This window comes from Microcaecilia unicolor, chromosome 14 (assembly GCF_901765095.1).
Source record: "Microcaecilia unicolor chromosome 14, aMicUni1.1, whole genome shotgun sequence".
Taxonomy (NCBI): domain Eukaryota; kingdom Metazoa; phylum Chordata; class Amphibia; order Gymnophiona; family Siphonopidae; genus Microcaecilia; species Microcaecilia unicolor.
The window spans coordinates 37,557,245-37,581,066 of NC_044044.1; the positions used below are offsets into that span (position 1 = coordinate 37,557,245).

The 23,822-nt window shown below is 46.1% G+C and overlaps 1 protein-coding gene across 1 annotated transcript; it reads left to right on the forward strand.

Annotated features, from left to right (window-relative positions):
* The first annotated feature begins 1,698 nt into the window (after nt 1-1,698).
* Nucleotides 1,699-23,822, forward strand: RFX5 (regulatory factor X5). The gene is made up of 10 exons (XM_030187566.1): nt 1,699-1,719; nt 6,904-7,018; nt 10,088-10,121; nt 17,094-17,176; nt 17,535-17,657; nt 18,055-18,171; nt 19,416-19,497; nt 20,361-20,559; nt 21,753-21,844; nt 21,962-23,822. The coding sequence occupies exons 2-10, from the start codon at nt 6,924-6,926 to the stop codon at nt 23,003-23,005; spliced, it is 1,869 nt and encodes a 622-aa protein (XP_030043426.1). The 5' UTR covers nt 1,699-1,719; nt 6,904-6,923; the 3' UTR covers nt 23,006-23,822.

Sequence of the window (23,822 nt, forward strand, 5' to 3'; positions counted from 1 at the left end):
TGGGGCTTGGGGACCCCCCCCCCTTCAGCACAGATATTAACTGTAAAGTTTTGACTTGGCATGGGGGAGGGGGGTGTTGTGGAGACTCCAGTACATGTGTCCACCCAGTTTGCCAAGTGGTCTATCCAAAATGTAAAGGTCTGGCTACGCCTCTGATTCCAACTTTGTTTAGAGGTCTAAAAGTAATGAACTCACACTGTAACACTTCTGCTAATTCACCGAACTTGGCTTTTTTTACACACGATCTGCTGGTTCTAAGGAATGTTTCAGTGTCAGCCTTTGAGGATACATGTTTGCAAGGATCTTCTGTACCTAAATCTTTGCAATGAGCTACACACTGTTGCTCCAGCAGATGTGGAATTGCTACAATAAAGCATCATAACAAAACCATTGATCTTGCCTAGTATAACCAAAGCACCATCTAAAGTGAATACAACCATTTTTTGCACGTTCAGTGATTTGTTCTCATAAAACTTCTTTATTGCTAAAGCTATTGAACTGTTATGACATGTAGTTAAAACTTACAATCCCAGCAAATACTGTCTTGTAAACGTCCTCATGAGATGAAGCTTGCATATAAGCTTTGCATATAAGCATTTTTGTTATATCAGTGCTCTCATCTACCACCAGTGTATAAATCTGGTTCCCCTATAGGTGACGTCATCCGATGGCTTCCATTGGACAGAAAAAGCTCTCCAATAGCTCAGAGGGTTTTTTTTTTTTAACCCTCTGAGCATGTGTCAAGTTCTCCCCTTCTCTCTAGGTAGCAGCACTCCTGTACCGATATCCTTCTTAACTACATCAATAATGCAATCTACAAACTCAAATGCATAGTTTTGGCAGTGCCAGCTTCCAGGGACTGACTTATATTTTCCACAGTGATCATAGAAGCATTCATATGTTATCAATTAAGAATTTATATCTGGTCAGCTTTTGCCCTCTTACACTGTGCTACTTCTTGTCTCGGTTTCTTGGTCACCAGCACTTGCATGAGTGTTCACAACAGACCCTCCTGACTGTTGGTGCTGAAGCTTCTTCACGGAATCAATATGTTGCTTCTGTTTGATATGTGATTTAAGATCATCATTGTTTCACGATACAGAACTCACCTCCTGCGTAGCTTCAGACAGATTTTGCAAATGACATCATCGTTGCTGTCATGGTACGAAAAAAATGTCAGTCAGCTTCACCTTCACCTCTGTAGATTGGCCCTTACAAGTTCACTTGGCCACCTTTAATCTAGACTGAAAGCCCACCTATTTAACATTGCTTTTGACTCGTAACCACTTGTAACCACTCGCCTCCACCTACCCTCCTCTCCTCCTTCCTGTACACATTAATTGATTTGATTTGCTTTTTTTTGTCTATTAGTTTGTAAGCTCTTTAAGCAGGGACTGTCTTTCTTCTATGTTTGTGCAACGCTGCGTACACCTTGCAGCGCTATAGAAATGCTAAATAGTAGTAGTAGTAGTAGTACTTTTAAACCTACACTTTCTTCACAGGTGTTGTGGACTCACAAAATCTTGTGACAAAAATATCTTGGCCAGGGAAAAATTACATAAGGAATATATCTGTCTATGAAGAAAGCATAGGCTTTACCAAATTCTAATAAAATGTGATCAATCATGTTTCAGGTTTATTCACGACTTGCTATCCTGCCCATCAGCAATGCCAGCTAGGCGGCTTACAGACTATGTAAAGACAGAGAAGAGGAGACAGGTAAGTGAAAAAGAAACAGGACAGAAAGAGCGGAGGAGGAGAATTACAATAATCACGATAGTAAGGTGGGGGGGGGGGATATGATCAGGGAGAGATTCATGTCATATCCTGCTTTCATAAATGGTATCATACCTACACATGCATGTATTGAGATAGTGTCATTATAAAATCTCTTGCTGATTATTTGTTTTAAAAAGGTTGGTTTCCCTTTGGGAAAATAAGAGTTCTTCTCCTTCTGTATATTTTGTCATATATTGTACAGCCCTGCAATGGCAGAAGGAAGTTAAGTGCCTCTCTGTAATCTAGAAAATATGCCCCATCATAAGTACATTGGAGTTCTGCAGAGCCAGGACCCCTAATATTTCAAAGACAAAAGGCAGTACGTTAATTGCAGAGATAAGCAAAATATATTTTTCCCATGTTCTCACAAATCAGCCAGCATGGACTTACTTCTGCCACTGCAAGGCAGTATAGAGGAGCTTATAGCTCCTGCAGTTCTGGTCTCTCCCTGCAGGGGGCGCTTTAGGGAATGGTCCAGGAGCCCTAACTATACAACCTCCTAATGGCAGAAGAAAGTAAATCCACTTATGCTCAAAAATAAGTTAAATGCCTCTCTGTAATCAAGGAAGTAGGTCCCACCATAATGTACATTGGGCTTCTGCACAGCCCCTTCAAGATACCCCGGTATTTCAGAGGCAAAAGACAGTACAGTATTGCTTTGAATAAAATAGAAAACATGGTTTCCCATTTTCTCACAAATCAGGCAATGGCAGGGCAGTAAAGTTTAAGACTTCAGTATTTAATATCGTGGGAATCTTCCTTTCCCATTTAGCTGACACATTTTTTTGCATTTCCCAAGAATAAATCACTTTAAGCTTTGCCTAATCAACATCAAAAGAAAACTCCTGGAAGAAAACCAGTGAATAAACTGGAAAAGCAGCCCCACACATCCACTGTATGCATTCTAGTGAAAGCAGTGATGATCCAAACTGTTCAGCAGGTATCCTTGCTTGTGAAGTGAAATGTGCATGACATCAGAAAGTAGAAACATTTTTATTTACAGTCTTAAGGTGCCTGAATTCTTTAAACAAACACACCCTGGATGCATTAGAGTAAAGACTGTCAGTTGCTGAGCTGCAATTTCCTGAAATGTCCCTTTGCTAAAATTGGATTATCAAATTCTAAACAGCATTAACCATATTTATATTAAAAGGAATATCACGCCTGATCCTTGATAAACAAGGCAATATATTAGAGTCCTCTCTTTTTTTCAAACCTCATCTCAGAATTTCGGTGAAGAAGATTTTCTTTAAACTGAAAATTTTACATAGAATTGAGAGATTTGTTATCAGAGAAACATTTTAGAGCAGGATAACATGCATCGGTAATGCCTTTATTTGACTACTGTAAATGTATTTTTGGATTATAAGTGGCACAAAGTGCAGCAGCTCGAATTATTAGTGGAGTATCCAAATTTGAACATATTCCTTCTGTACTAACATACATAGAGTAACATAGTAGATGACGGCATAAAAAGACCTGCACAGTCCATCCAGTCTGCCCAACAAGATAAACTCATATGTGCTACTTTTTGTGTATACCCTACCTTGATTTGTACCTGTCCTCTTCAGGGCACAGACCGTATAAGTCTGCCCAGCACTATCCCCGCCTCCCAACCACCAGCCCCGCCTCCCACCACCGGTTCTGGCACTGATTACCAGTTAAATGGCGAACACAATTAAAGTTCTAATTCCCCTGTTTACTAAAGCTTAGCTTGAGTTATCTGCAGCAGGGCCCATTTTATTCCTATGGGCCCTGCTGCAGATAACTCGACCTAAGCTTTTGTAAACAACCTCCATAAGTGTTCTGGCCAATATTCAGAAAGCGGTCAGCGCCGCGTTAAAGAGTTAACTGAAGCCAGTGTCTAGTAGCTGGTTATTTCTCTGAATATTGGCGATAATTTTTCCGAAAACATGGCCACATAAAAGTGAACCTAATCATGATAATGAATATTGGACTCACTTGTCCCTGATACTACTACTACTACTACTACTACTACTACTACTTAACATTTCTAGAGCGCTACTAATCCATTGGTGTATCTAAATGTAAACTTCTACAAAACAGATGCAGATGTGTTTCCATGTGCCCCAATGAAAGGAGAGTTTAATTTCAGTATATTCCATCTTTATAACATCAGGCTTTCCAAGGCAGATTACAACAACAGCTAACTTGCACAAATCAGGAAACAGGATATCCTCACTGAGATTTGGCCACGCAGTACTGTATTCTATAGGACAATGTAGAAAAATGAGCACAAAATACCAGCTACAATGAGTTTATCTTGTTTGGCAGACTAGGTGGACCATACAGGTCTTTTTCTGCCGTCATCTACTATGTTACAATAATTTTTAAGATGGGGTTTTTTAGTGATATTTAATTTTATTTCATGATATATATCTACATATGAGAAGCTTTCAAATTAATACAAAAGCTGTCAAATATGTTAAAAAAAAATTTTTATCCTCCACCTTTTAAAGCACTGCCAATCCAAGTGGAACAGCTTTTGACTAATAAGCTTTTGCAACTGTTTTGGGTGTACAAATATGGCGGCAAGCTGCGCTTTCTGCCTTCAGCCAGATTAGCTCTTGCCGTCTCCTGTCTCGATATAACTTTATTGACAGTTCCCGCCCCCTTGAGAGAGCTCCGCCCAGCGCCGGCCTCCCCTGGAGAGCGCGCCGCCAGCCGACCTTGAATGTTGTGACGGAAGTTTCTCAGCAGCCGTGAAACTTGAGCCCTGTTAGGAAACGTCCCGCTGTCTGACCAACCAATAGAAAATCTGGAAAATGTTGTATCTGGGTGAACTAGGCTGGGAAGCCAATCAAAATAAAGACCATGCAAGGGCTGTTCGCAGACTCACCAATCGGAAAGCAGAGACGGCGACTTTGGCGCTGTTGGGGGTTTCCCCCCCACCCCCGGTTTGGGCAGGGCCGAGCTTGTTCGGAAACGGGGTGACGGTAGGTGAAAGGAGCGGCAGACTCGTAACTGCGGTAAGAGGGCGCCGCGCGTGTTGTGCTGTCGGGATGTCGCGATATATAGTGGTGCTATGCAGTGAACAGGTCTAGCAGCGCCTTCATATCGTGACTGAGGGGATAACAGTTGAGTTATTCTCACGTGAAACGAGTCTTCTGGTTCGAGGGCCGGAGGCAGGCTGGACCCGGTGTTCGGGATTTAGGGGCTGGTGAGAGGGAATCCCATCACCACCCCACCCTCTGCACCCCAATACCATCCCACCCTCTCCTCTGCACCCCAATACCACCCCATCCTCTCCCTTCACCCCAGTACCACCCATTCCCCACCCTCCTCTGCACCCCAATACCATCCCACCCTCTCCTCTGCACCCCAATACCACCCATCCTCTCCCTTCACCCCAGTACCACCCATTCCCCACCCTCCTCTGCACCCCAATACCATCCACCCTCCCCCTGCACCCCAACACTACCTTATCCTCTTCCCTGCACCCCAACACATCTCATCCCCTATCCTTTTCCCCACCACCCCACCCTCTCCCTTCACCCCAACACTACTCCATCCCCACCCTCTCCCCTGCACCCCAATACCACCCCACCCTCTGCACCCCAATACCACCCCATCCTCTCCCTTCACCCCAGTACCACCCATTCCCCACCCTCCTCTGCACCCCAATACCATCCACCCTCCCCCTGCACCCCAACACTACCTTATCCTCTTCCCTGCACCCCAACACATCTCATCCCCTATCCTTTTCCCCACCACCCCACCCTCTCCCTTCACCCCAGTACCACCCGTTCCCCAACCTCTCCCTGCACCCCAATACCACCCCACCCTCTCCCCTCACCCCAATACCATCCACCCTCCCCCTGCACCCCAACACCACTCCATCCCCACCCTCTCTCCTGCACCCCAATACCACCCCACCCTCTCCTCTGCACCCCAATACCACCCCACCCCCACCCTCTCCCTGCACCCCAATACCACCCCACCCTCTCCCCTCACCCCAATACCATCCACCCTCCCCCTGCACCCCAACACCACCTCATCCTCTTCCCTGCACCCCAACACATCTCATCCCCTATCCTTTTCCCCACCCCTCCCTCTCCCTTGCACCCCAACACCATCTCATCCCACACACCCCAACACTCCACCACCCTCTCCCTCCCCCTGCTTCCAAACAACACCCCATCCCCCCCACACCCCAATCCTCCCCCTCTTCCCTTCCCCTGAAATCATGAACACCCCACCTCATCGCTACCTCTCCTCTCCCTTCCCCACAGCAGCCATAAACAGCGTAACACTAAAAGCCCACTCCCAATCCTTCCCCACAGCAATCATGACCACCCCAGCCCTAGTCACCCTCCCCTACAATCACGATTACCCCAATGCTACCTCATCCCCAGAATGATCCTGTAAAAGTAGCTAATTCAGCATTGAACTGTAAAATGGTAATCTTTATTGTTGTGTGTGTATATGTATTTATTTACACACGGAAAGTTGCACATAAGTCCATCTAGTGGTAAGGTGACATGTACTTCTGTTTGCTGTTCCTGGGAGATGTGAAGAATAGATATGCCTGGCTCTGCATTTGTGCGCTATAGGACCAGGATCTGTTGACGCTCTTGCTGGTCCACTTTTGTGGGACAAATTGTCAGCACTCTTTATATGATGACATCAATATTGGATTTTAAAAACCCAGTCAGGCCTATATTTAATGCTCTTATAGATAGTTAATTCTGATTCTTTCTGGTTGTACCGTGTAATCCACTTAGGTAATCAGTGGCATAATGGCAGCAGATGAAACCAGAAGGGTTGTCGGCACAATACTTGCCGCACATTGCTTTCCTCGTGTTGTAAAATGAGGTCCAAAGAGGGCAGTTTCCAGTGAAAATACTGTACCTTCCACTGATGCTTCTTTGAGTTTGTGTAACTGCCAGCATCTGGTGTTTTGCTTTGACTGCAGCTGGTCTAGAAGTTGCTGCCCTAGGCAGGTGCCTGACCTGCCTAATGAGTGCACCAGCCCTGCAGCCGCTAATGACTTCTCAGCCAAAACGGCTAGAGGTAGTAGTTCAGCACAAAACCATATGTAAAAGACCATTTCTGATGGTGAAAAATGTGTCGGACACCGTCCTTTTGATTGTCTTCCAGCAGAGAATCAGGAACCGGACCTCATGGCTCAAAAACAAACCTTTTCCAAGATCTCCTCAAAGGGAGGGGAAGCAGCAGAGTCCAACACGCTCCTACAGAACCTGAGGAATACAATTTCGTAAGTTAACCCCCCTTTTCCACTGTTCAGCAATTACCTGAGCTCCTTCCTTCCGCTCTCTGTGCAGGTCAAGGTCATTCAGAGAGCAGATCCGGGCTGCTCGGGGCAGTGCTTGTAACCTGCACTGATCAGTCCCAACTCCTGTCAAGAAGAAAGAATTTGCTGCACAGAGCATGGATGCTTTTGCTTCCTAATTTCAATCTAAAGTTAACACCTCATTGATAAGCCCTAGGATCGTTTGAAGCGAGCAGGCCTTTATTTTTCAGCTGCATCCTGCCTTTCCGGAGTTAACTGAAACAGCTGTACCTCATCCGGAACCCCTCTGTCCTTTATCTGGGAGCGAAGGAGTAGCCTAGTGGTTAGTGCAGCAGAGACTTTGATCCTGGGGAACTGGGTGCAATTCCCACTGCAGCTCCTTGTGACTCTGGGCAAGTCACTTAACCCTTGAATATTACTCCAACCTGTCTGTTCTCCTTCTAGGTAAATAAACACAGTTCTATACAGATACTAACAGTGTCCACCACTGCTGCAAATAGAATGCTTTGTAAATTCTGTTATTAATATGAGAAATAAGCATTTATTAAACTTACCAATTAAGGGTACACTGGCATATGAATATTTCAGATTAGGCAGTACAGCGAATCAGAATAGATCACAAGCTTTTCTCATATGAGAGTGGTAAACTGGCCGCAAAGTGGGAATCCACAGTATTACTTCTCTAACTTCTATTGATTACAGTTGTCAGTTATATACCCTGTTAATCACATGTTTTTGCGTCATACGTATTTCTATTTTCATGCTTCTTGTGTAATTACTTGGTATCAAATTTACTTTGTATCAGTATTAGTGAATTTCCATTGAATCATTAATTAGTTACCAGAAACTTACTTAATCTAATATTTATTTATTTGCTGCACGTGTATCCCACATTTTCCCACCTATTTGCAGGCTCAATGTGGCTTACAAAATGTTCTAGCAACATGTACACATTATAGGATAAGAATTTCCAAATATAGATACAGATGGGTACATAGAATATCAAAGCAATCATAATAACGGAATAATAATTTTACAATTATTACAAATATAAGAGTGCATAAGTAAATCATATTGGATTGGAAGTGGATTGAAAGATCAACATAACATAACGATATCAGGACTAGATATAATATTCAGTCAGGGTCATTCACACTTGCAACATAAATGTTCCTGTAACCACAGGTTCTGTTTACTCCTTACCACCTGTTGCACTACCTCAACATTTCCCTTAAATCATCAGAGTCTATAAACCATTTTCTAATGAAATCATATTTCGGTTCCTTAGTAAACTGCTAGCAAACCACGTTCACTTCCTTGTTAGCCCATGTTGCAAGGTCCTCAAGAGAACATCTGTTCACATAAGCATTTCAGTGAATGTACAATTTCAAGCACTTTACTGTTTGTCCTTTTTAACCTTTTGAGGCCTAGCTTAACACACAATCATGCAGGCTATTATTCAGCCTGTCCTATGGTCATGTCCAGCATGTCCCATATGTTCCATATTAACACCCTCCATCGCCCCAGGTACAAAATAAGTACCTGTATATATGTAAACCGCTTTGAATGTAGTTGCAAAATACCACAGAAAGGCGGTATATATCAAGTCCCATTTCCCTTTCCCCCTTTCTCTTATGACATCACAATATCTGAGCCAAGTATCGGGCAATCAAGCCATTGTGACATCACTGATGAGGTTGGCTCTTATTGGTGGAATAAGTGGAGGAGTGGCCTAGTGGTTACTGCAGTGGAACTGGGTTCAATTCCCACTGCAGCTCCTGCAAGTCACTTAACCCTCCATTGCCCCTGGTACAAAATAAGTACCTGAATATATGTAAACCGCTTTCAATGTAGTTGCAAAAACCTCAGAAAGGCGGTATATCAAGTCCCATTTCCCTTCCCTTTCCCTAATGGTTAGTGCAGTGGGCTTTGATCCTGGTGACCTGGGCAAGTCACTTAACCCTCCATTGCCCCAGGTCCAAAAACTTAGACTGTGAACCCTCTAGGGATGGAGAAAGTACCTGCATATAATGTGTACAGTGCTGACTATGTCTGGTAACACTGTAGAAATGATTAGCACCAGTAGCAGTGAACGCTGTGGAGCTTTCTTCTTCGTAAAAGGTTATATATCATACTGTGCAATTTTGGACCGTGTACAAAAAATATACTCAAGATAATAAGCACAAAAACATGACATTCAAACAATATAATTATAATACAAGAATCAAAATGCTGTACTAAAGTAGTGCATTAGAAATAAATTATAGAAAGAAACTGTACCAAAGTATTCAGCAAAGTAAAAATCAAAAGAAACTTTACATTAGCAAGTGGAGTTTTATGTTCCCTGCATTTGAAATCCCCTAAGAAACCTCCGGGTGGCATGCGGGGAACACGAGTGAACGTTGTCTGAACTTTTCACAATTAGGGGGTTGTTTACAAAAGCTTAGCTCAAGTTATCTGCTGCAGGGCCCATAGGAATAAAATGGGCCCTGCTGGAGATAACTCGAGCTAAGCTTTAGTGAACAGGGGGGGGGGGGGTTAATTTGTGTATCAGCCTGAACTCTAAGGCAAGCTACACCCCCCCCCCAAAGGGTCAGAGCAAATAGAAGTCAAGTAACTACTGCAGCAAAAGTGTAAAACATGAAAAACCAGCTGTACAGGATAATATAATATAATAAAACACAATCAGAAAATACATCATTCTCAGTACTTTATATCCACTGTTTCTGAGGCCAACCATCCTTCTCCACAGGCGCTGTTCATGCTGTATAATCCTGGGCATTAACTGTCTCGTGTTACATCCTTTTCTGCTTGATTCATTGTCCATTTAAACTCTGGGCTGTTTTTATTAACGCTTAGCCTGTGCTAAAGGCCACCCCCGGCTGTAGAAATAACGTTGGCAGCAGGGCACTTAATGTATGCTAATAGCCACAGCAAATTTTCAGCTTTCAACTGAATTGTGGTGCTTTGCAAATTGTAATCAATAAATATCCCACACCATTTTTTTTTTTGTTATTTACTTTTTTTCAACAGTAAACCTGTGCAGAATAAAGTCCTTAACATTCTGGTAAGTGTAACCTGTGGAAGAAAAGCCATTGTGCACACAGTGTGAAACACTCAGGCTTGGGTCCTAAACCCGATGCCCCTCTTCCCCTTGTTCTTATTTCTGTAGGGATGCAAGACAGACATATTTATTTGATGTTTTTGGATTTATAACCCACTTAGATCACCAGTTTGCACCCAAAAAAGCAGATGTACAGAAGAGAGAGAGAGAGTATTTCCATGGAGTTAGGAATATAAGTGTTGCCATACTGGGACAGGCCGAAGGTCCATCTATCCCAGCATCCTGTTTCCAACAGTGGCCAATCCAGGTCACAAGTACCTGGCAAGATCCCAAAACAGTAAAACAGATTTTATGCTGCCTCTCCAGTGGATTTTCCCAAGTCCATTTTAATAATGACTTATGGACTTTTCTTTTAGAAAGCACCCAAACCTTTTTTTAAACCCTACAAAGCTAACTGCTTTTAGCACATTCTCTGGCAATGAATTCCAGAGTTTACACATTGAGTGAAGAAATATTTTCTCCAATTTGTTTAAATTTACTACTTAATAGCTTCATTGTGTGCCCCCCTAGTCCTAGTAGAGTTTACGCTCCAGTTACGATACGCAGACGAGACAAGAGGCAGCAGAAATTTAATATATTAAGCATTGAGCCAGGGTGCCTCCATGGAGCTTACTCTCCAGTTAAGATACACAGACAAGCCAAGTAGTGTCAGGAACTTCATATGTTAAACACAGAGCCCAGGGCTTGAAATTTAAAATTAGCCTCGGTTTTCAGGTGGGACCTGAAGATGGTCAGACAGGGTTCAGGATTCACCACAGGAAGTCTATTCCAGGCATGTAGCAGGGCAGGATTTGGTGATAGAGGAGATGGGCATAGGTAGGAGTGTTCTCCTGATGCGTGGAACTCATAAGAAGATTTGAACAGAGAGGTCATGAGAAGCTGCAGAACGAATGCACTTCTAGGTGAGTAGGAGAAGCCGAAATTGTATACAGAAGTGGTAAGGAAGCCAGTGTAGGGACATGAAAAGAGGAGTTATGTGAACGTAATGACAGTGTGGGAAGATAAAGTTCTACAACTCAATTTTGGATAGATTGTAATGGAATGAGATAGCTTAGTGGGAGAGCTGTGAGGGGCAGGTTGTAGTGGTCTTAAGTGGGAGGTGATGAGAGACTAGGCCAGGTTTTTCTTAGTGTGTTCAGAAAAGAGGGCGTGGATGTAGGTGATAATTTATAAAGGAAGCAGAGCTATGTGCCCATAAAGAAAAGTAAGTTAAAAAGGGAGGAGCTTATCAGATCCCTGTAGTGACTCATGGATGTCAGGTTAATAGAGCATTTATTTCCTCATCATCCCTCCAGACCAGTCCAGATGCGCTCTCCTGCCAGCAGATGGAGACTGAGAACCACTGGTTTGATGATCTGACCTTCTATAAGGATCTGTGCAACCCACAGCCAGCCAGTAGTTCTCAGTCTTCAGCAGATGGTGTGTGAGATAGACCTGTGCAGCGTCCTCCTAATTAATACATTTAAAAAATAAATATAATAATAATAACTTGAAGACAAGGGAGAAAGTAACATGACAGCTAGAATCAGCTGGGGATGGTCTAACAGCCTGGGGGGTGGTGCCAGATCCCTCTACCCCCTTCTTGTCCCATGCTTAGCCTGAAGTTGGTCCTGTCCTCTCCTCCTTTTGGGAGAAGACCAGAGGTGAAGAACCTGGTGGCACGGTAAGGCAGTGCTGACTTTTCCTGGGACAGCTGTGAAAACAAGGTCACTTCAGGGGATCAGCTGCACACGTTGGTACAGAAAGAGGCGTTGGCAATAAGCTTTGGGAAGAGTGGTTGATATGGCAGCTTAGGTCGAGTGCTGCTGACACTGTGCGCTTGCAGCAGTCATAGCAGTGTTGGCATGTCAGGCTGCTGCTGCACATGTGATGAACACCAGTGATTTACAGTCAGAGGGGAGATACTTGCAGGCAGTGGTGGCAAAAGCATACATAGTAGCAGTTCCATGGGAGTAGGGCAGATGAAGGAGGCTTTTACGGATGTGGAAGGAGTGAGTTTTGGTGTGAACCACTGCCATCCTGTTGGCCTCAGAAGCTGGACATACTCAACTGGATGATCTCCTGAAACTGAGCCTGGTGGGGAGGCATGAAACTGGAGCAGGTGTTGAGTTTTCCCAAAAATTTGTTCTGCTCATGCACCATGCTTTTTTAGGTCCCCAGGAGAAGGTCTCCGCAGGACAACGCAAGGAAGCCCCATCTTCAAGTAAGAGGCCCAGGAGAGAACTTGAAGAAGAGCAGGAAAAGGTAGTCTCTCAGATGTCAGTAGGCTCACTGAATTGTCAAGAGGGGGCTCAGGGTCACTAGTAGAGCCCTCAGAGGAATCCCTGGAAGAAGGGAGCATTCCAGAAGGAGAGGCTGTGTCAGTGGTCAGACCTTTCCACAGAGATGAATTAGTATCTCCTTTCATGGAAGTGTTCATAGTGTTGAGGATCTTAAAACATCCAATACTGGGGTTGGGGATCTGGAAGCCCATCAAAGCATTCCCAATGGAACAGCGCTCAAGAATCCCCAGGACTATTGGATGGAGGCCTTGTTGAAACCAACATTTGAAATGTAGGCATTGGCCTTGTAAGCAACAATTCGTGGAGGTTACATGGCAAGTTTTGCCTGCCTTCATTGGACTCAGGGATTGCCAGCGGGCCCTCTTGGCAGGTTCTTCGGAAGGGGTATGGAAGCAGCATGATTGGAAGCAAGGTCCACGCTTCTGGCAGACATATGATTTGATTCAAGCATGGGCAAAGAATATGGCAACAGTGCTGATGGCATGCCGCCTGCTCTGGCTCAGAAATTAATGGGTAAACATGACACCTAGAATGCGGCTCAGTAATCTTCCATTTAAAGGGAAGCTCATATTTGGAGTAGATTTGGAGAGGTTGGTGAATGTTTTAGGAGTGTCCATAGTTCTGAGGCTGCCAGGGACATTCCATGAGGGACAAGTTGTTTTGCAGAGTTTGGCAGGATCATCCTGGAAAGTTGTTGGGGTTCCAACCCTTTCAGAGAGACTGGAAAGGTGGTAGAGTAGGTGGCACAAGAGATATCTGTAGTTCCCAACGAAGGTTTGAGGGCTCATACTTTAGTGTCTCAGGTGGTTGGACATCTGCAATGATGAGGTTTATCAGAGATAGACCCAGATCATCTTGAACCGACGAGTCCTAGATGTCATCCACGAAGGACATGCACTTGAAAATGTTCATCATCCTTTTTTTTGATGCTTCTATGGAATCCCCCTGTTGTTCCTCTAAAAAAGTGCAGTCAGTCAGGTCTATGCTGCAAAGATTGTTACAACTAGAAGCAGTAGAGCTAGTTCCACCAGATGAATAGGGATGTAAAAGATAGTCCTTTTTTTGTGGTTCCCAAGAAGAATGGCATGTTTGGCTGATGTTGGACAGGTCAACAAGACCTTCAGAGTGCCAGGATTCGTAATGGAGACCTCAAGGTTGGCAATCATTGTCATATGGCAAGGGGAGTTTCTAACCTTCCTGGATTTCAATCTGCACATTCCCATTCAAAAGTAGCACAAGTATTTGTGATTTGCTGTATTACGAGAACAACTTTAGATCAAAGCAGTTTGGCTATGGCTCCAAGAACTTTCTCCAAGGTGATGGTAGTGGTAGCGGCTGTGCTTCAGAAGCAAGGGATGTTGGTTTACCCCTATTTGGATGACTATCTGGTCTGGGCAAAGTCTTTCCAGGAGCGTGAGGAGGCCTGGTGGTGCAATTGATCTAAGAATTGGGATAGGTCATCAATTTCACCAAGAGCAGTTTGGATCTGTCTCAATTGCTAGAGTACCCGGGCACCCCTTTTGACACCGCATTGAGAAAGGTGTTTCTCACGAATGAGAGAATGCTGGATTTGAGGTTGCAAGAATGAGGTCTCTTCAAATTGAGCCAGCCCAGGGCCTGGGATTATCTCCAACTTCTGGGTTTGATGGTCGTGGCTTTGGATTTAGTTCTTTCCTTTACAGAGGTCCTTTTTATCCTGGTGATTTGCCTAGCTGTATCATCTGTGCATGAGTTCCAGTCTCTCTCGGTGGCTGTTGTACAGAGTGGACCTGTAGGTTCCAGAGCATATTCAGGTAATGACAGATGTGAGTTTGAGCGGTTGGAAGGCTCATTGCCTGAACAAAGGCCGATGGTAGTTGGAGGAGGCAAAGTGACCATCACCTACATGGAGATGAAGGCAGTTTGGCTGGTGCTTCATGCTTTTTCTCTCATTGGTGTGACACAATGTGGTCCAAGTATTTTCTGACAGTACAGCTGCAGTAGCATTGTATGTAATTGCCAAGGGAGCATCAAGCGATGGCAGATAGTGGAAGAAGATGGGTTCTGTAGTGGGCAGAGAAGCATGTGGCAGCTCTATCAACAGTGCATATGGCCAGAGTAGCAAACATTTGGGTGAACTTGTTAAGTAGGAACATGTTGGATCTGGGGAGAGGCAGCTTGCAGACACAGTCTTTGAATGCATAATCCAGCACTGGGGGAACCCAGTCATAGACTTGATGGCAAGATATCTAGGTTCTTTAGTTGCAGGAAGGAATGATGATCAGAGGGGGTAGCCTTTCCGGTACAGCGTTGGCCCCAAGACAGACTCCTGTATGTGTTCCCTTGTGTCCCTGACAGGGTGATTCAGAAAGTGGGGACTCATCCGGCTTCGTGGTGCTGGTGGCTCTGGATTGGCTAAGAAGATCGTGATATTCAGACTTCATGGAGGGAAAAGGCCTGTTCTGTCAGTGACCAAGTTGGATGCCAGGTATGTCTCCATTGTGGCTTACAGCATTCATGGCTTGTCAAAAAGTCCAAGCTGAGAGCAAACAAAAAGGGATATTCTGTCCAAGTGATTTCAACTCTGCAATGTTTCTGGAAGAGAGTAACCTCCCTAGCGTATGTCCGGGTGTGGAGGATCTTTGAGTCTTGGTATCAGAACTCAAGGTCTACACCATCTTCATTCTCTTATGGCATACACTGGCCTTCCATCAGGATAGTCTAGAGAAGGTTTAGGCCTTAAATTCCTTGCAGGTACAGATGGTGACCATTGCATGTTATAGGGAGCCAGTGCAGGGGCACACATTGTCATCATATCCAGACGTCGGATATTTTTTGAGGGTGGTGAAGAAAATCTGATTCCCTCGGCGTCTGGCGGTTCCTCCTTGGGATCTCAACCTTATTCTTTGTTACTTGGTGAAGGTCCTATTTGAGCCTATTCGGGAGGCATCTATTACAAATACGAGTTTAAAAGCAGTATTTCTGGAGGCAATTTGTTGAGCTCAAAGAATTTCTGATTTGCAGGCTCTCTTGCCAGTTGACCTTTCTGGAAATGTCCAAGGAAAGAATAATAATCTGACCAGTTTTCCTCCTTTTTGCTCAAGACGGTGTCCCCTTTCATATTAATCAGTTTGTTTTGAAAGGAGGGAGGCTGTGGGAGGATGCCAGGTTTTCTTCATTTGGATATTTGGCAGACACTGTAGTCCTACTTAAAGAGGAGTAAAGAATTGCATAAATCAGACCAGCTCTTTGTGTTGTTCAGTAGCCCAGGAACACGAGAGGCGGAGTAGAAGGTGATGGTAACTTCGTGGATTAAGAAAGCAGCATACATAGTTTGTGGGTGTGGGGGCACCACTGGTTCAGAAGGTTAATTCAGCTACGCCGCAAGCATCATCCTGAATGGAACACACCCTGGTACCTCTGCGAGAAATGTGTAAAGCGACCACATGGGTAACTCTTCGTTCCATTGGCCATCTTTACAGGCTGAATGTTCAGGCCCAGCAGGTTTTGGAGCTAGCTTGCCAAGCACTGCTTTTAGTATTTCCCATCAGGGCTATGGAGTCAGAGTTGGAAGCAATTTTGGGTAGAGTCAGTAAAAATGTACCAACTCTGACTCCAGCTTCAAAATAAAAACTTAAAACATTATAATAGATGGTAAGTTTATCATTTTATATCTTTGTCCTGGATCTGAAGTTATATTTACCAATACTTTAGATCCAGAACAAAACATTTAAAGCCTAATATCAGTAGGAGTTGGAAAGGTTCGACTCTGATCCTTGCTTTCCATACATCTGGACTGGTCTGGAGAGACTAAGAAGAAGGAGGAATTAGATAAACATCTTGTTACTATGTTTCTTACCTGCTAATTTCCTTGAGTCTCTCCAGACCAGTCCAGAACTCATCCCTGTGTAGACACATCGTACATTACAAAGTGGTCCAGAGCAAAGAATTCCTTCATAAGGTTGGACGAGTTGAGAGTAGGACTCTCCTGAAGTAGCTGGTGTTTATGGGCCTGGTTATCAGTAGACATAGGTCCTGATATAGGTAGGGCCACATCCTCAAACCAGTGATTCTCAGTCTCCATCTTCTGGCAGGAGAGCATAAACCCATGGATTTGGACTGGTCTGGAGGGACTCGAGGAAAGCACCAAATAAACAAGGAGACGGGTGCTAACCTACCAAAATGGAAGCAACTCATAGCACCAGGAAACAAAGTAGTCTAAAAAGGAGTTCCAACGTTTATAAATAAAAATATGCATGACGTGGCCACATTTTGTCTAATAAAGCTGCATCAGAGGTCCATTACTGTTTTTAAAGCCCAAGAACAGTAGGACAAAGGTCTTCCAACATACAGGAATTAGGCAACCACTCTATAAATGTCTTTCTTGCGAAACGAGGGCAGGGAACCACTGCTGTGAGAAAGACACAAACATTGGAACTCCGTTTTGCACTAGTTTGTTTCCTGGGACTCAAGGAAAGGAATTTAGCAAGTAAAATCCCAATTCCTCCGTTTTGCCTCTTGTTGGGTTGTAGCAGTATAAAACTTCTGGTGGAGTACATTAGAATGCTGGCAGTGGATGACTTTGGACCCCCGCTGCTCGTGGCATCTGCACCATAGCCTGGGCTTTCTCACATTCTCTCTTCTTTTACTGCAGCATGACGTGTCCAAGTTCTCAGATAATGAAAAGCTCTACCTGTATCTCCAGCTGCCCTCAGGCCCAAGCACAGCAGACAGAAGGTGAGTTCCTGGGTACTCTCTCCATCAAATGGGGGGTCATTGGAAAATACACTACTTGGCTCCCATCTCTCTCGTTGAGCACGTACAGTCTCCCTGACGCCTCCTTGTGGAGAAGCAGAAGGAATGGGTGAGCTAAATACAAGTGTATCCCCATTTCAAGGGATCAGAGAATTAGAAGAGGACGCAATACCTCTGTGCAGTGGACAGGAAAGAAAGTTCAGGGATATTTTTCTGAGATGCATCAGGTTAGGTAGGGGGTTTTCTAGTTACAGATCCCGTTTTTAAAAACTCAAACAAACAATGACGTGTCGAACAGACTGAAGCACCTGAGGACTGTTCACTGCTCCTCTCCCCTCAGCAGCTTGGACCTGAGCACTCTGAACACTTCGGAGCACATGCATGCCTATAACTGGATCCGCAATCACCTGGAGGAACACACGGACACCTGTTTGCCCAAACAAGACGTATATGAAGCATACAAGTGAGTGTGTAATTCTAAGAACCCACAGCACATTTGTTGATCCCAGATCAGCTGAACCTACAAAGGAGGATGTGTGGTCATGAAGGGCCTTTGCAGACATTCTGTCCATGGAAAGCAGGATAAGTTAGCCACCCACTGTAATAACCAGTACTGTAGCTCAAAACTGAACTGTGAATAAGGGGCATTGGCAGAGCTGTGTGTGTGTGGGGGGGTCTCAGTACTGGAATAACGGGGTGCTGCAGGGTGGGAGTGAGGGACATCGGCATGCCTGGTTTTTGTTGATGCTCGAGGCCTCCAACTTTCCTAATGATTAAAAGCAGAGGGAGGCTGGAGCTTTGCAGACTTGGCTTCCATGAAGCAGATGAGTAAACGTCTTTGCCTTTCACTTCTTTTCTAGGCGTTACTGTGATAATCTTCGTTGTCGTCCTCTGAGCGCAGCTAACTTTGGGAAGATCATAAGAGAGATTTTTCCAAACATCAAAGCCCGAAGACTGGGAGGAAGAGGGCAGTCCAAATATCCTTTCTTGCTACCCGTGTGTGTTGCTGTGGGGCTGTCACTGTACCTTATTGTCCTCTAAAGAAAGCTATCACTTGTCACTGCTTTCCGTATTCCCTGAGGCATGTGGTCAGATAACTGCAGCAGCTGCAGGCAGTGTTACCCTTTCATTGGTCAGCATCAGTTGCAGTCAAAGACACTGACTTTCTTCCCTAGAGGCTGACTGTCATGTGAGCAGTACTGCCAACCCAGATGTGACCTGAGGCTGGGTACAGAGAGGGCCCTGGGGCCAACCCAGATGTGACCTGAGGCTGGGTACAGAGAGGGCCCTGGGGCCAGCCCAGATGTGACCTGAGGCTGGGTACAGAGAGAGGGCCCTGGGGCCAGCCCAGATGTGACCTGAGGCTGGGTAGAGAGAGGGCCCTGGGGCCAGCCCAGATGTGACCTGAGGCCAGATAGAGAGAGGGCCCTGGGGCCAACCCAGATGTGACCTGAGGCTGGGTAGAGAGAGGGCCCTGGGGCCAACCCAGATGTGACCTGAGGCTGGGTACAGAGAGAGGGCCCTGGGGCCAGCCCAGATGTGACCTGAAGCCGGGTAGAGAGAGAGGGCCCTGGGGCCAGCCCAGATGTGAGGCTGGGTAGAGAGAGGGCCCTGGGGCCAGCCCAGATGTGACCTGAAGCTGGGTAGAGAGAGAGGGCCCTGGGGCCAGCCCAGATGTGACCTGAGGCTGGGTAGAGAGAGGGCCCTGGGGCCAGCCCAGATGTGACCTGAGGCCAGATAGAGAGAGGGCCCTGGGGCCAGCCCAGATGTGACCTGAAGCCGGGTAGAGAGAGAGGGCCCTGGGGCCAGCCCAGATGTGACCTGAAGCCGGGTAGCGAGAGAGGGCCCTGGGGCCAGCCCAGATGTGACCTGAGGCTGGGTAGAGAGAGAGGGCCCTGGGGCCAGCCCAGATGTGACCTGAGGCTGGGTAGAGAGAGAGGGCCCTGGGGCCAGCCCAGATGTGACCTGAAGCCGGGTAGAGAGAGAGGGCCCTGGGGCCAGCCCAGATGTGACCTGAGGCCAGATAGAGAGAGGGCCCTGGGGCCAGCCCAGATGTGACCTGAGGCTGGGTAGAGAGAGGGCCCTGGGGCCAGCCCAGATGTGACCTGAGGCTGGGTAGAGAGAGGGCCCTGGGGCCAGCCCAGCAGTCTACTTCATATAATACATGTCCTTCTCACCAGAAGAAAAATCCTTAAATTGCAGTTCCTTAACATGTCCAAACATACTGTTACAGTGGTATCAGAAGGAAGACTGTGGTCAGCATGCCTCCGCTTCCGAGCCTGGACCTCAAAATTACAGACAACGTAAGTCTGTAAGGCTTCTTCTGCCTCTGCATCTGGTTTTTCATGTTTGTACGCTGTTCTTCCCTGTCTGTACCTCTCTGCTTGTGTGTTGTGCTTTCTGTGTGCTCTCTTGTTTCTAATTAAACAAGCATCGCTGTTTACATCAGCCTTTATTTCAGAAGCATTCTGTAGTTATATCAGAGACTGGAAGGCTTCTGTTGGACCTTGACATTTTTATTCTTTAAAGATGAATCCTCTTCCACACTTTAGAGCTCCTGCCCTCACTTTTTATAACGTAGGCTATTGGGTGCTCTGCATTGTGTGTTCGGTTGTATGAGAAAGGATGGCAGCCATGTAGAACATAAGAATAGCCATACTGGCTAAGACCAATGGACCATCTATTCCAGTTTCCTACTTCAAACAGTGGCCAATCCAGGTCACAAGTACCTGAAAGAATCCCAAACACTCCATTCTAACAATCCCAAGGCAAGCAGTGGCTTCTCCATGTCTGTCTCAATAGCAGACTGTGGACTTTTCCTCCAGGAACTTGTCCAAACCTGTTTTAAACCCAGGTACGCTAACCACTGATATCACATTCTCTGGTAATGAGTTCAAGGAGATGTTGCAAGCTAATATGAAAAAGATGGGAAGACTGACAGCTGAGGAAGGAAGGACTGTTTGAGGATCCTGTCCTTCCCACAGCTGTCTCTCAGCATCATTTACAGAGAGAGGTAGAATGGAGACGTTAAGAGGTGTCATCCTTTCACAGGTGAGATTCCCACTTTATCGCTCTGTTTATTGACAATGAAAAGCAAAGAGTCGGGCACTTGTTTCCCATTTCTTGTGCAGTACTGAACAAAGTTTCTTTCTCTTCTTGAGACAAGGTGGAGCTGACGGATCTTGTGCAGGTGTATAATAAGGAGCTGATAGATGCGGCCTGCACCTTGATCTGTCACTGGGCCGAGAAGATTCTTAAACGCTCCTTCAACAATGTGGTGGAAGTGGCTCAGTTTCTCCTTCAGCAGCACATCATTAGTCCTCGGAGCGCCAGTGCTGAGCTTGTCATGTCCATGATGGTCCCAGGTGTGTCACGATTATTGCATCTCATTTTATCCAGCGAAACGTTAAAAACTTAACAGGTGACTTGGTATGGTGGCAAATGTAAGGCCTCCATTGGAAGAAGAAGGAGTTCTGGCACGTGGCCCTTGCTTGAGAGGTGTTGGTGTGTAATGTAGAGGCTCTAGATGGAGTTCTGTCGTGTAGCTGTTGCTTGAGAGGTGTTGTGTTGCTGCGTTATGTAGACGATCTGGACGGAGTCCTGGTGTGTAAGTGTTGCTTGAGAGGTGTTGCTGTGTTATGTAGATTAAGTGAGTTGAAAGGGAAATAAAAAAGGGGAAAATTGCAGAATGAAGACCCTCGGCTTTGGTTTTGACAAAGCTGAAGGAAACAGCTTTGCCTCCCCCCCTCCCCCCCCACAAATGAAGTAAGACAGATTTCTCGGTAGAGGCGACATAGTAACATGATATTTGGCAGCAGGTAATGGATCATGTAGTCCATGCCCGATTGCCTCTCCTTAGCTGGTCTTTCTCGGAAAATCCCCCATCTGTCACCTCTTCTAGCTTGACCACTTGCCGGAGGTCACCTCTTCCTTTTTGTCCTTGGGACATGTTGGCAAGTCGTCCTTCTGCCCCATTCCAGGTGAGAGCATAGGGAAGCCCCAACCTAACCTTGCTTCCTCCCTTTGGCAGATGGACACTGCTGTACTGCTCCTCTCTCCCAGTTTGTTCAGGATGCTATTTGCTAAATTGTCTTTCATAATTAAAAAAAAGAGGTGGTTTACACAGCTTTTTCACCCTCCCCTCTCCCCCCCCCCCCCCCCCCAGCATCTGTACTGTTGCAGCTAAATGAGCAGCTAAGATCTATACCTAACCCTGCATCCAGTCTACCCTCTTCCCACCTGCCCTATTTTGTCCCAAATAATACCTAAATTCTAGCAACTATGGCTTCCCATCCAGTAGTACAAGTTCAATTAAGGACAGCCAGAGCAGGGCCGGTCCATCAACATTACAAGAAAATGCCCTCACGTAACACAGCTGGAAGATCACCCGGAGAGAACCAGACCCTCCGTCAACGTGCTTTCCTTTCTTCCATACTACTACTCTGTCTTTTGCGTTTCTGTTTCTTGGAAGCTAGGTCCTTGTTTTACTAAGGTGCTGTCTTCTCCTGGCCTTGTGATTGAATTTGCAGGTCATTGATTACTATTCTCATTCCCACAGAGAGTCGGAAGAGAGCTCTGAGATGCCCACCAGCTGGTTCCAGAAACAGCAAGTCTGAGAGCACAGAAGGGGCCGTGGACACACTGGCTCAGGTGAGAAAAGGAGAGGGGTTGTGGGCCTGGCTTGGTGTTTGGTGTAGGGCTTCAGCAGGGGCTTGCTGCTCTTTGCTTGTAGAGGCTCACCTGATCGCTTGTACTGTTTCCTTACAGAGCAAGAAGGAAGGTGCGTCAAATCCCACCACCAAGCCAGCTGAGCAGAAAAAGAACGAGACAGCTCCGAAGTCACTCAGCAGCTCCCAAGTGAATGCCTTGGTGGCCCGTTTTCCTACAATCTTGCCTCGAGTTTCACCAGCAGAAAAGCTAATGGGCTGCAGCCCATCGATCTGCTCTTCATCCATACTCACCCCTAAACTTACCACTTCACACCTTGCTGTGCCCTTCCCTTCTGGAACTGCTTCTGCTCTGCACCTGCCCAGGGCAAACGGAGCGCGTTTGGTCAGCCCGCAGACTGCAGTCACTCAAGTAAACCTTCTTCCAAGCATAGCAACAGGCTTCAGTTTCCCCATCCCTGAATTGCAGGCTCCCCCGAGAGAAGGTGATGCTAAAGTCACGAGCAGTGAGGCTGTACAATGGAGCGGGCCCGATCTTCCAAAACCCAGAGGGGGCAAACGTTCTTCTGATCCAGCCTCTGCAGCAGGACTGCTAGTACCTAAAAGGAAACGCGGGCGGCCCAGGAAGGTGGCATCTGAATCCGGCCTGGCAGCCTCGGGTAGCAGCCCAGTGCAGGGACGTGCAGAAACGAGCAGCAGTACAGTTAAAAAGGGGCCACCTGAAGGCCAGCTGGCCACATCTGAGGTTATGCAAATCACCGGTGGAGAAGAATGTCTGCATAGAATTGCAACAACCCCAGAAAGGGGCACAGAAGCCAGCCTGGTGAGCAGTGCACTGTCCTCATCTGCACCATTAGCCAGCAGCAGCATAAAGAGGGAGAGCGTAGAGGGCTTTGAAACGATGCCACCCCAGCAAGGAAGCCCGGAGTGTGAGCGTGCAGAGCCGGGAGTTGAGAAACTAGTGAAAAATGAAGCCAGTTTGGAAATATGTCTGGCCTTTCACAGCCCCAAAGCGACTAAACAAGACTCCTCTGCTGATCTCACCAACCACCTCAGTGAGCTAAACCAGGGGCTTCCTCAAGGCAGTATGATCCAGGCTAGCAGGCAGAGTGGGACGGACAGGCCAAAAGACTCAGAAAAGTGACCCGGCTGCAGCACTGGTTAGAAGAAAGCGCAGAGAGCCGTGGTCAGAGTGGCTCAGAGAAGAGGGGGCTTGGGCGTTCCCTGGCGGCATCCGCAGACTGAGTTTCTCCAGGGTTTGAGTGGATGCTTCAAGACATGAGAACTGTAGAGAGCCACACGCTGCAGTACCAGCCTACTGCTTTTTCAGCGGCACGTCCTTGCAGTTTGCATTTTCCTGTCTTGTTCCCTTCTAGAAGTGCCTGTACAGAGTCACTGTGTCAAAGAGCTATGGCAACTTGCCATGGACCTCATGTTAAGCATACTCTAGAAATGGTCAAACTGTCCCTTAAGAGCACAACACAGAAACGGTTTCTGACGTTAATCTGGTTTGCTGTTCTTGAACTTTCTTAATTCGGACATGGGGCCTGCTACATTTCTGAGCCTCATTGCTGATCGATAAGAATTACAAGCATGGCGTTGTTCTTGCCATCGTGGTAAAAATAAAAGTAGTAATGGAAGGATAAATGGAATCAGTCTGAAAAGGGTTTGCGTGCAGACCTTTTCTTAATTGTCTCCCTGGCCCATTTCTCCTGCGTTTTGTAGATTTGCAGCTGAGCTTCCATTCCCAGTACTGCTTTGGTGTGCCTCCCAGCCCTTGCCCTCCTGTTTAGTTCAGTCATTATGGACTTGATTTTATACACCGTGTGCCTTTGTGGAATGCCGTTTAGAGAGACAGGCAGATTCATTGAGCCCCACTGGCACACAATATTACATAAGTACATAAGTATTGCCATACTGGGAAAGACCAAAGGTCCATCAAGCCCAGCATCCTGTTTGCA

Excerpts from the sequence above, each read along its gene's own strand:
- RFX5 (XM_030187566.1), top strand. The coding sequence starts at position 6,924 with ATGGCTCAAAAACAAACCTTTTCCAAGATCTCCTCAAAGGGAGGGGAA. Across the intron at positions 10,122-17,093 it reads ATAAAGTCCTTAACATTCTG|CATGACGTGTCCAAGTTCTC; the intron begins GTAAGTGTAACC and ends CTTTTACTGCAG. Across the intron at positions 18,172-19,415 it reads GGAGGAAGAGGGCAGTCCAA|ATACTGTTACAGTGGTATCA; the intron begins ATATCCTTTCTT and ends ACATGTCCAAAC.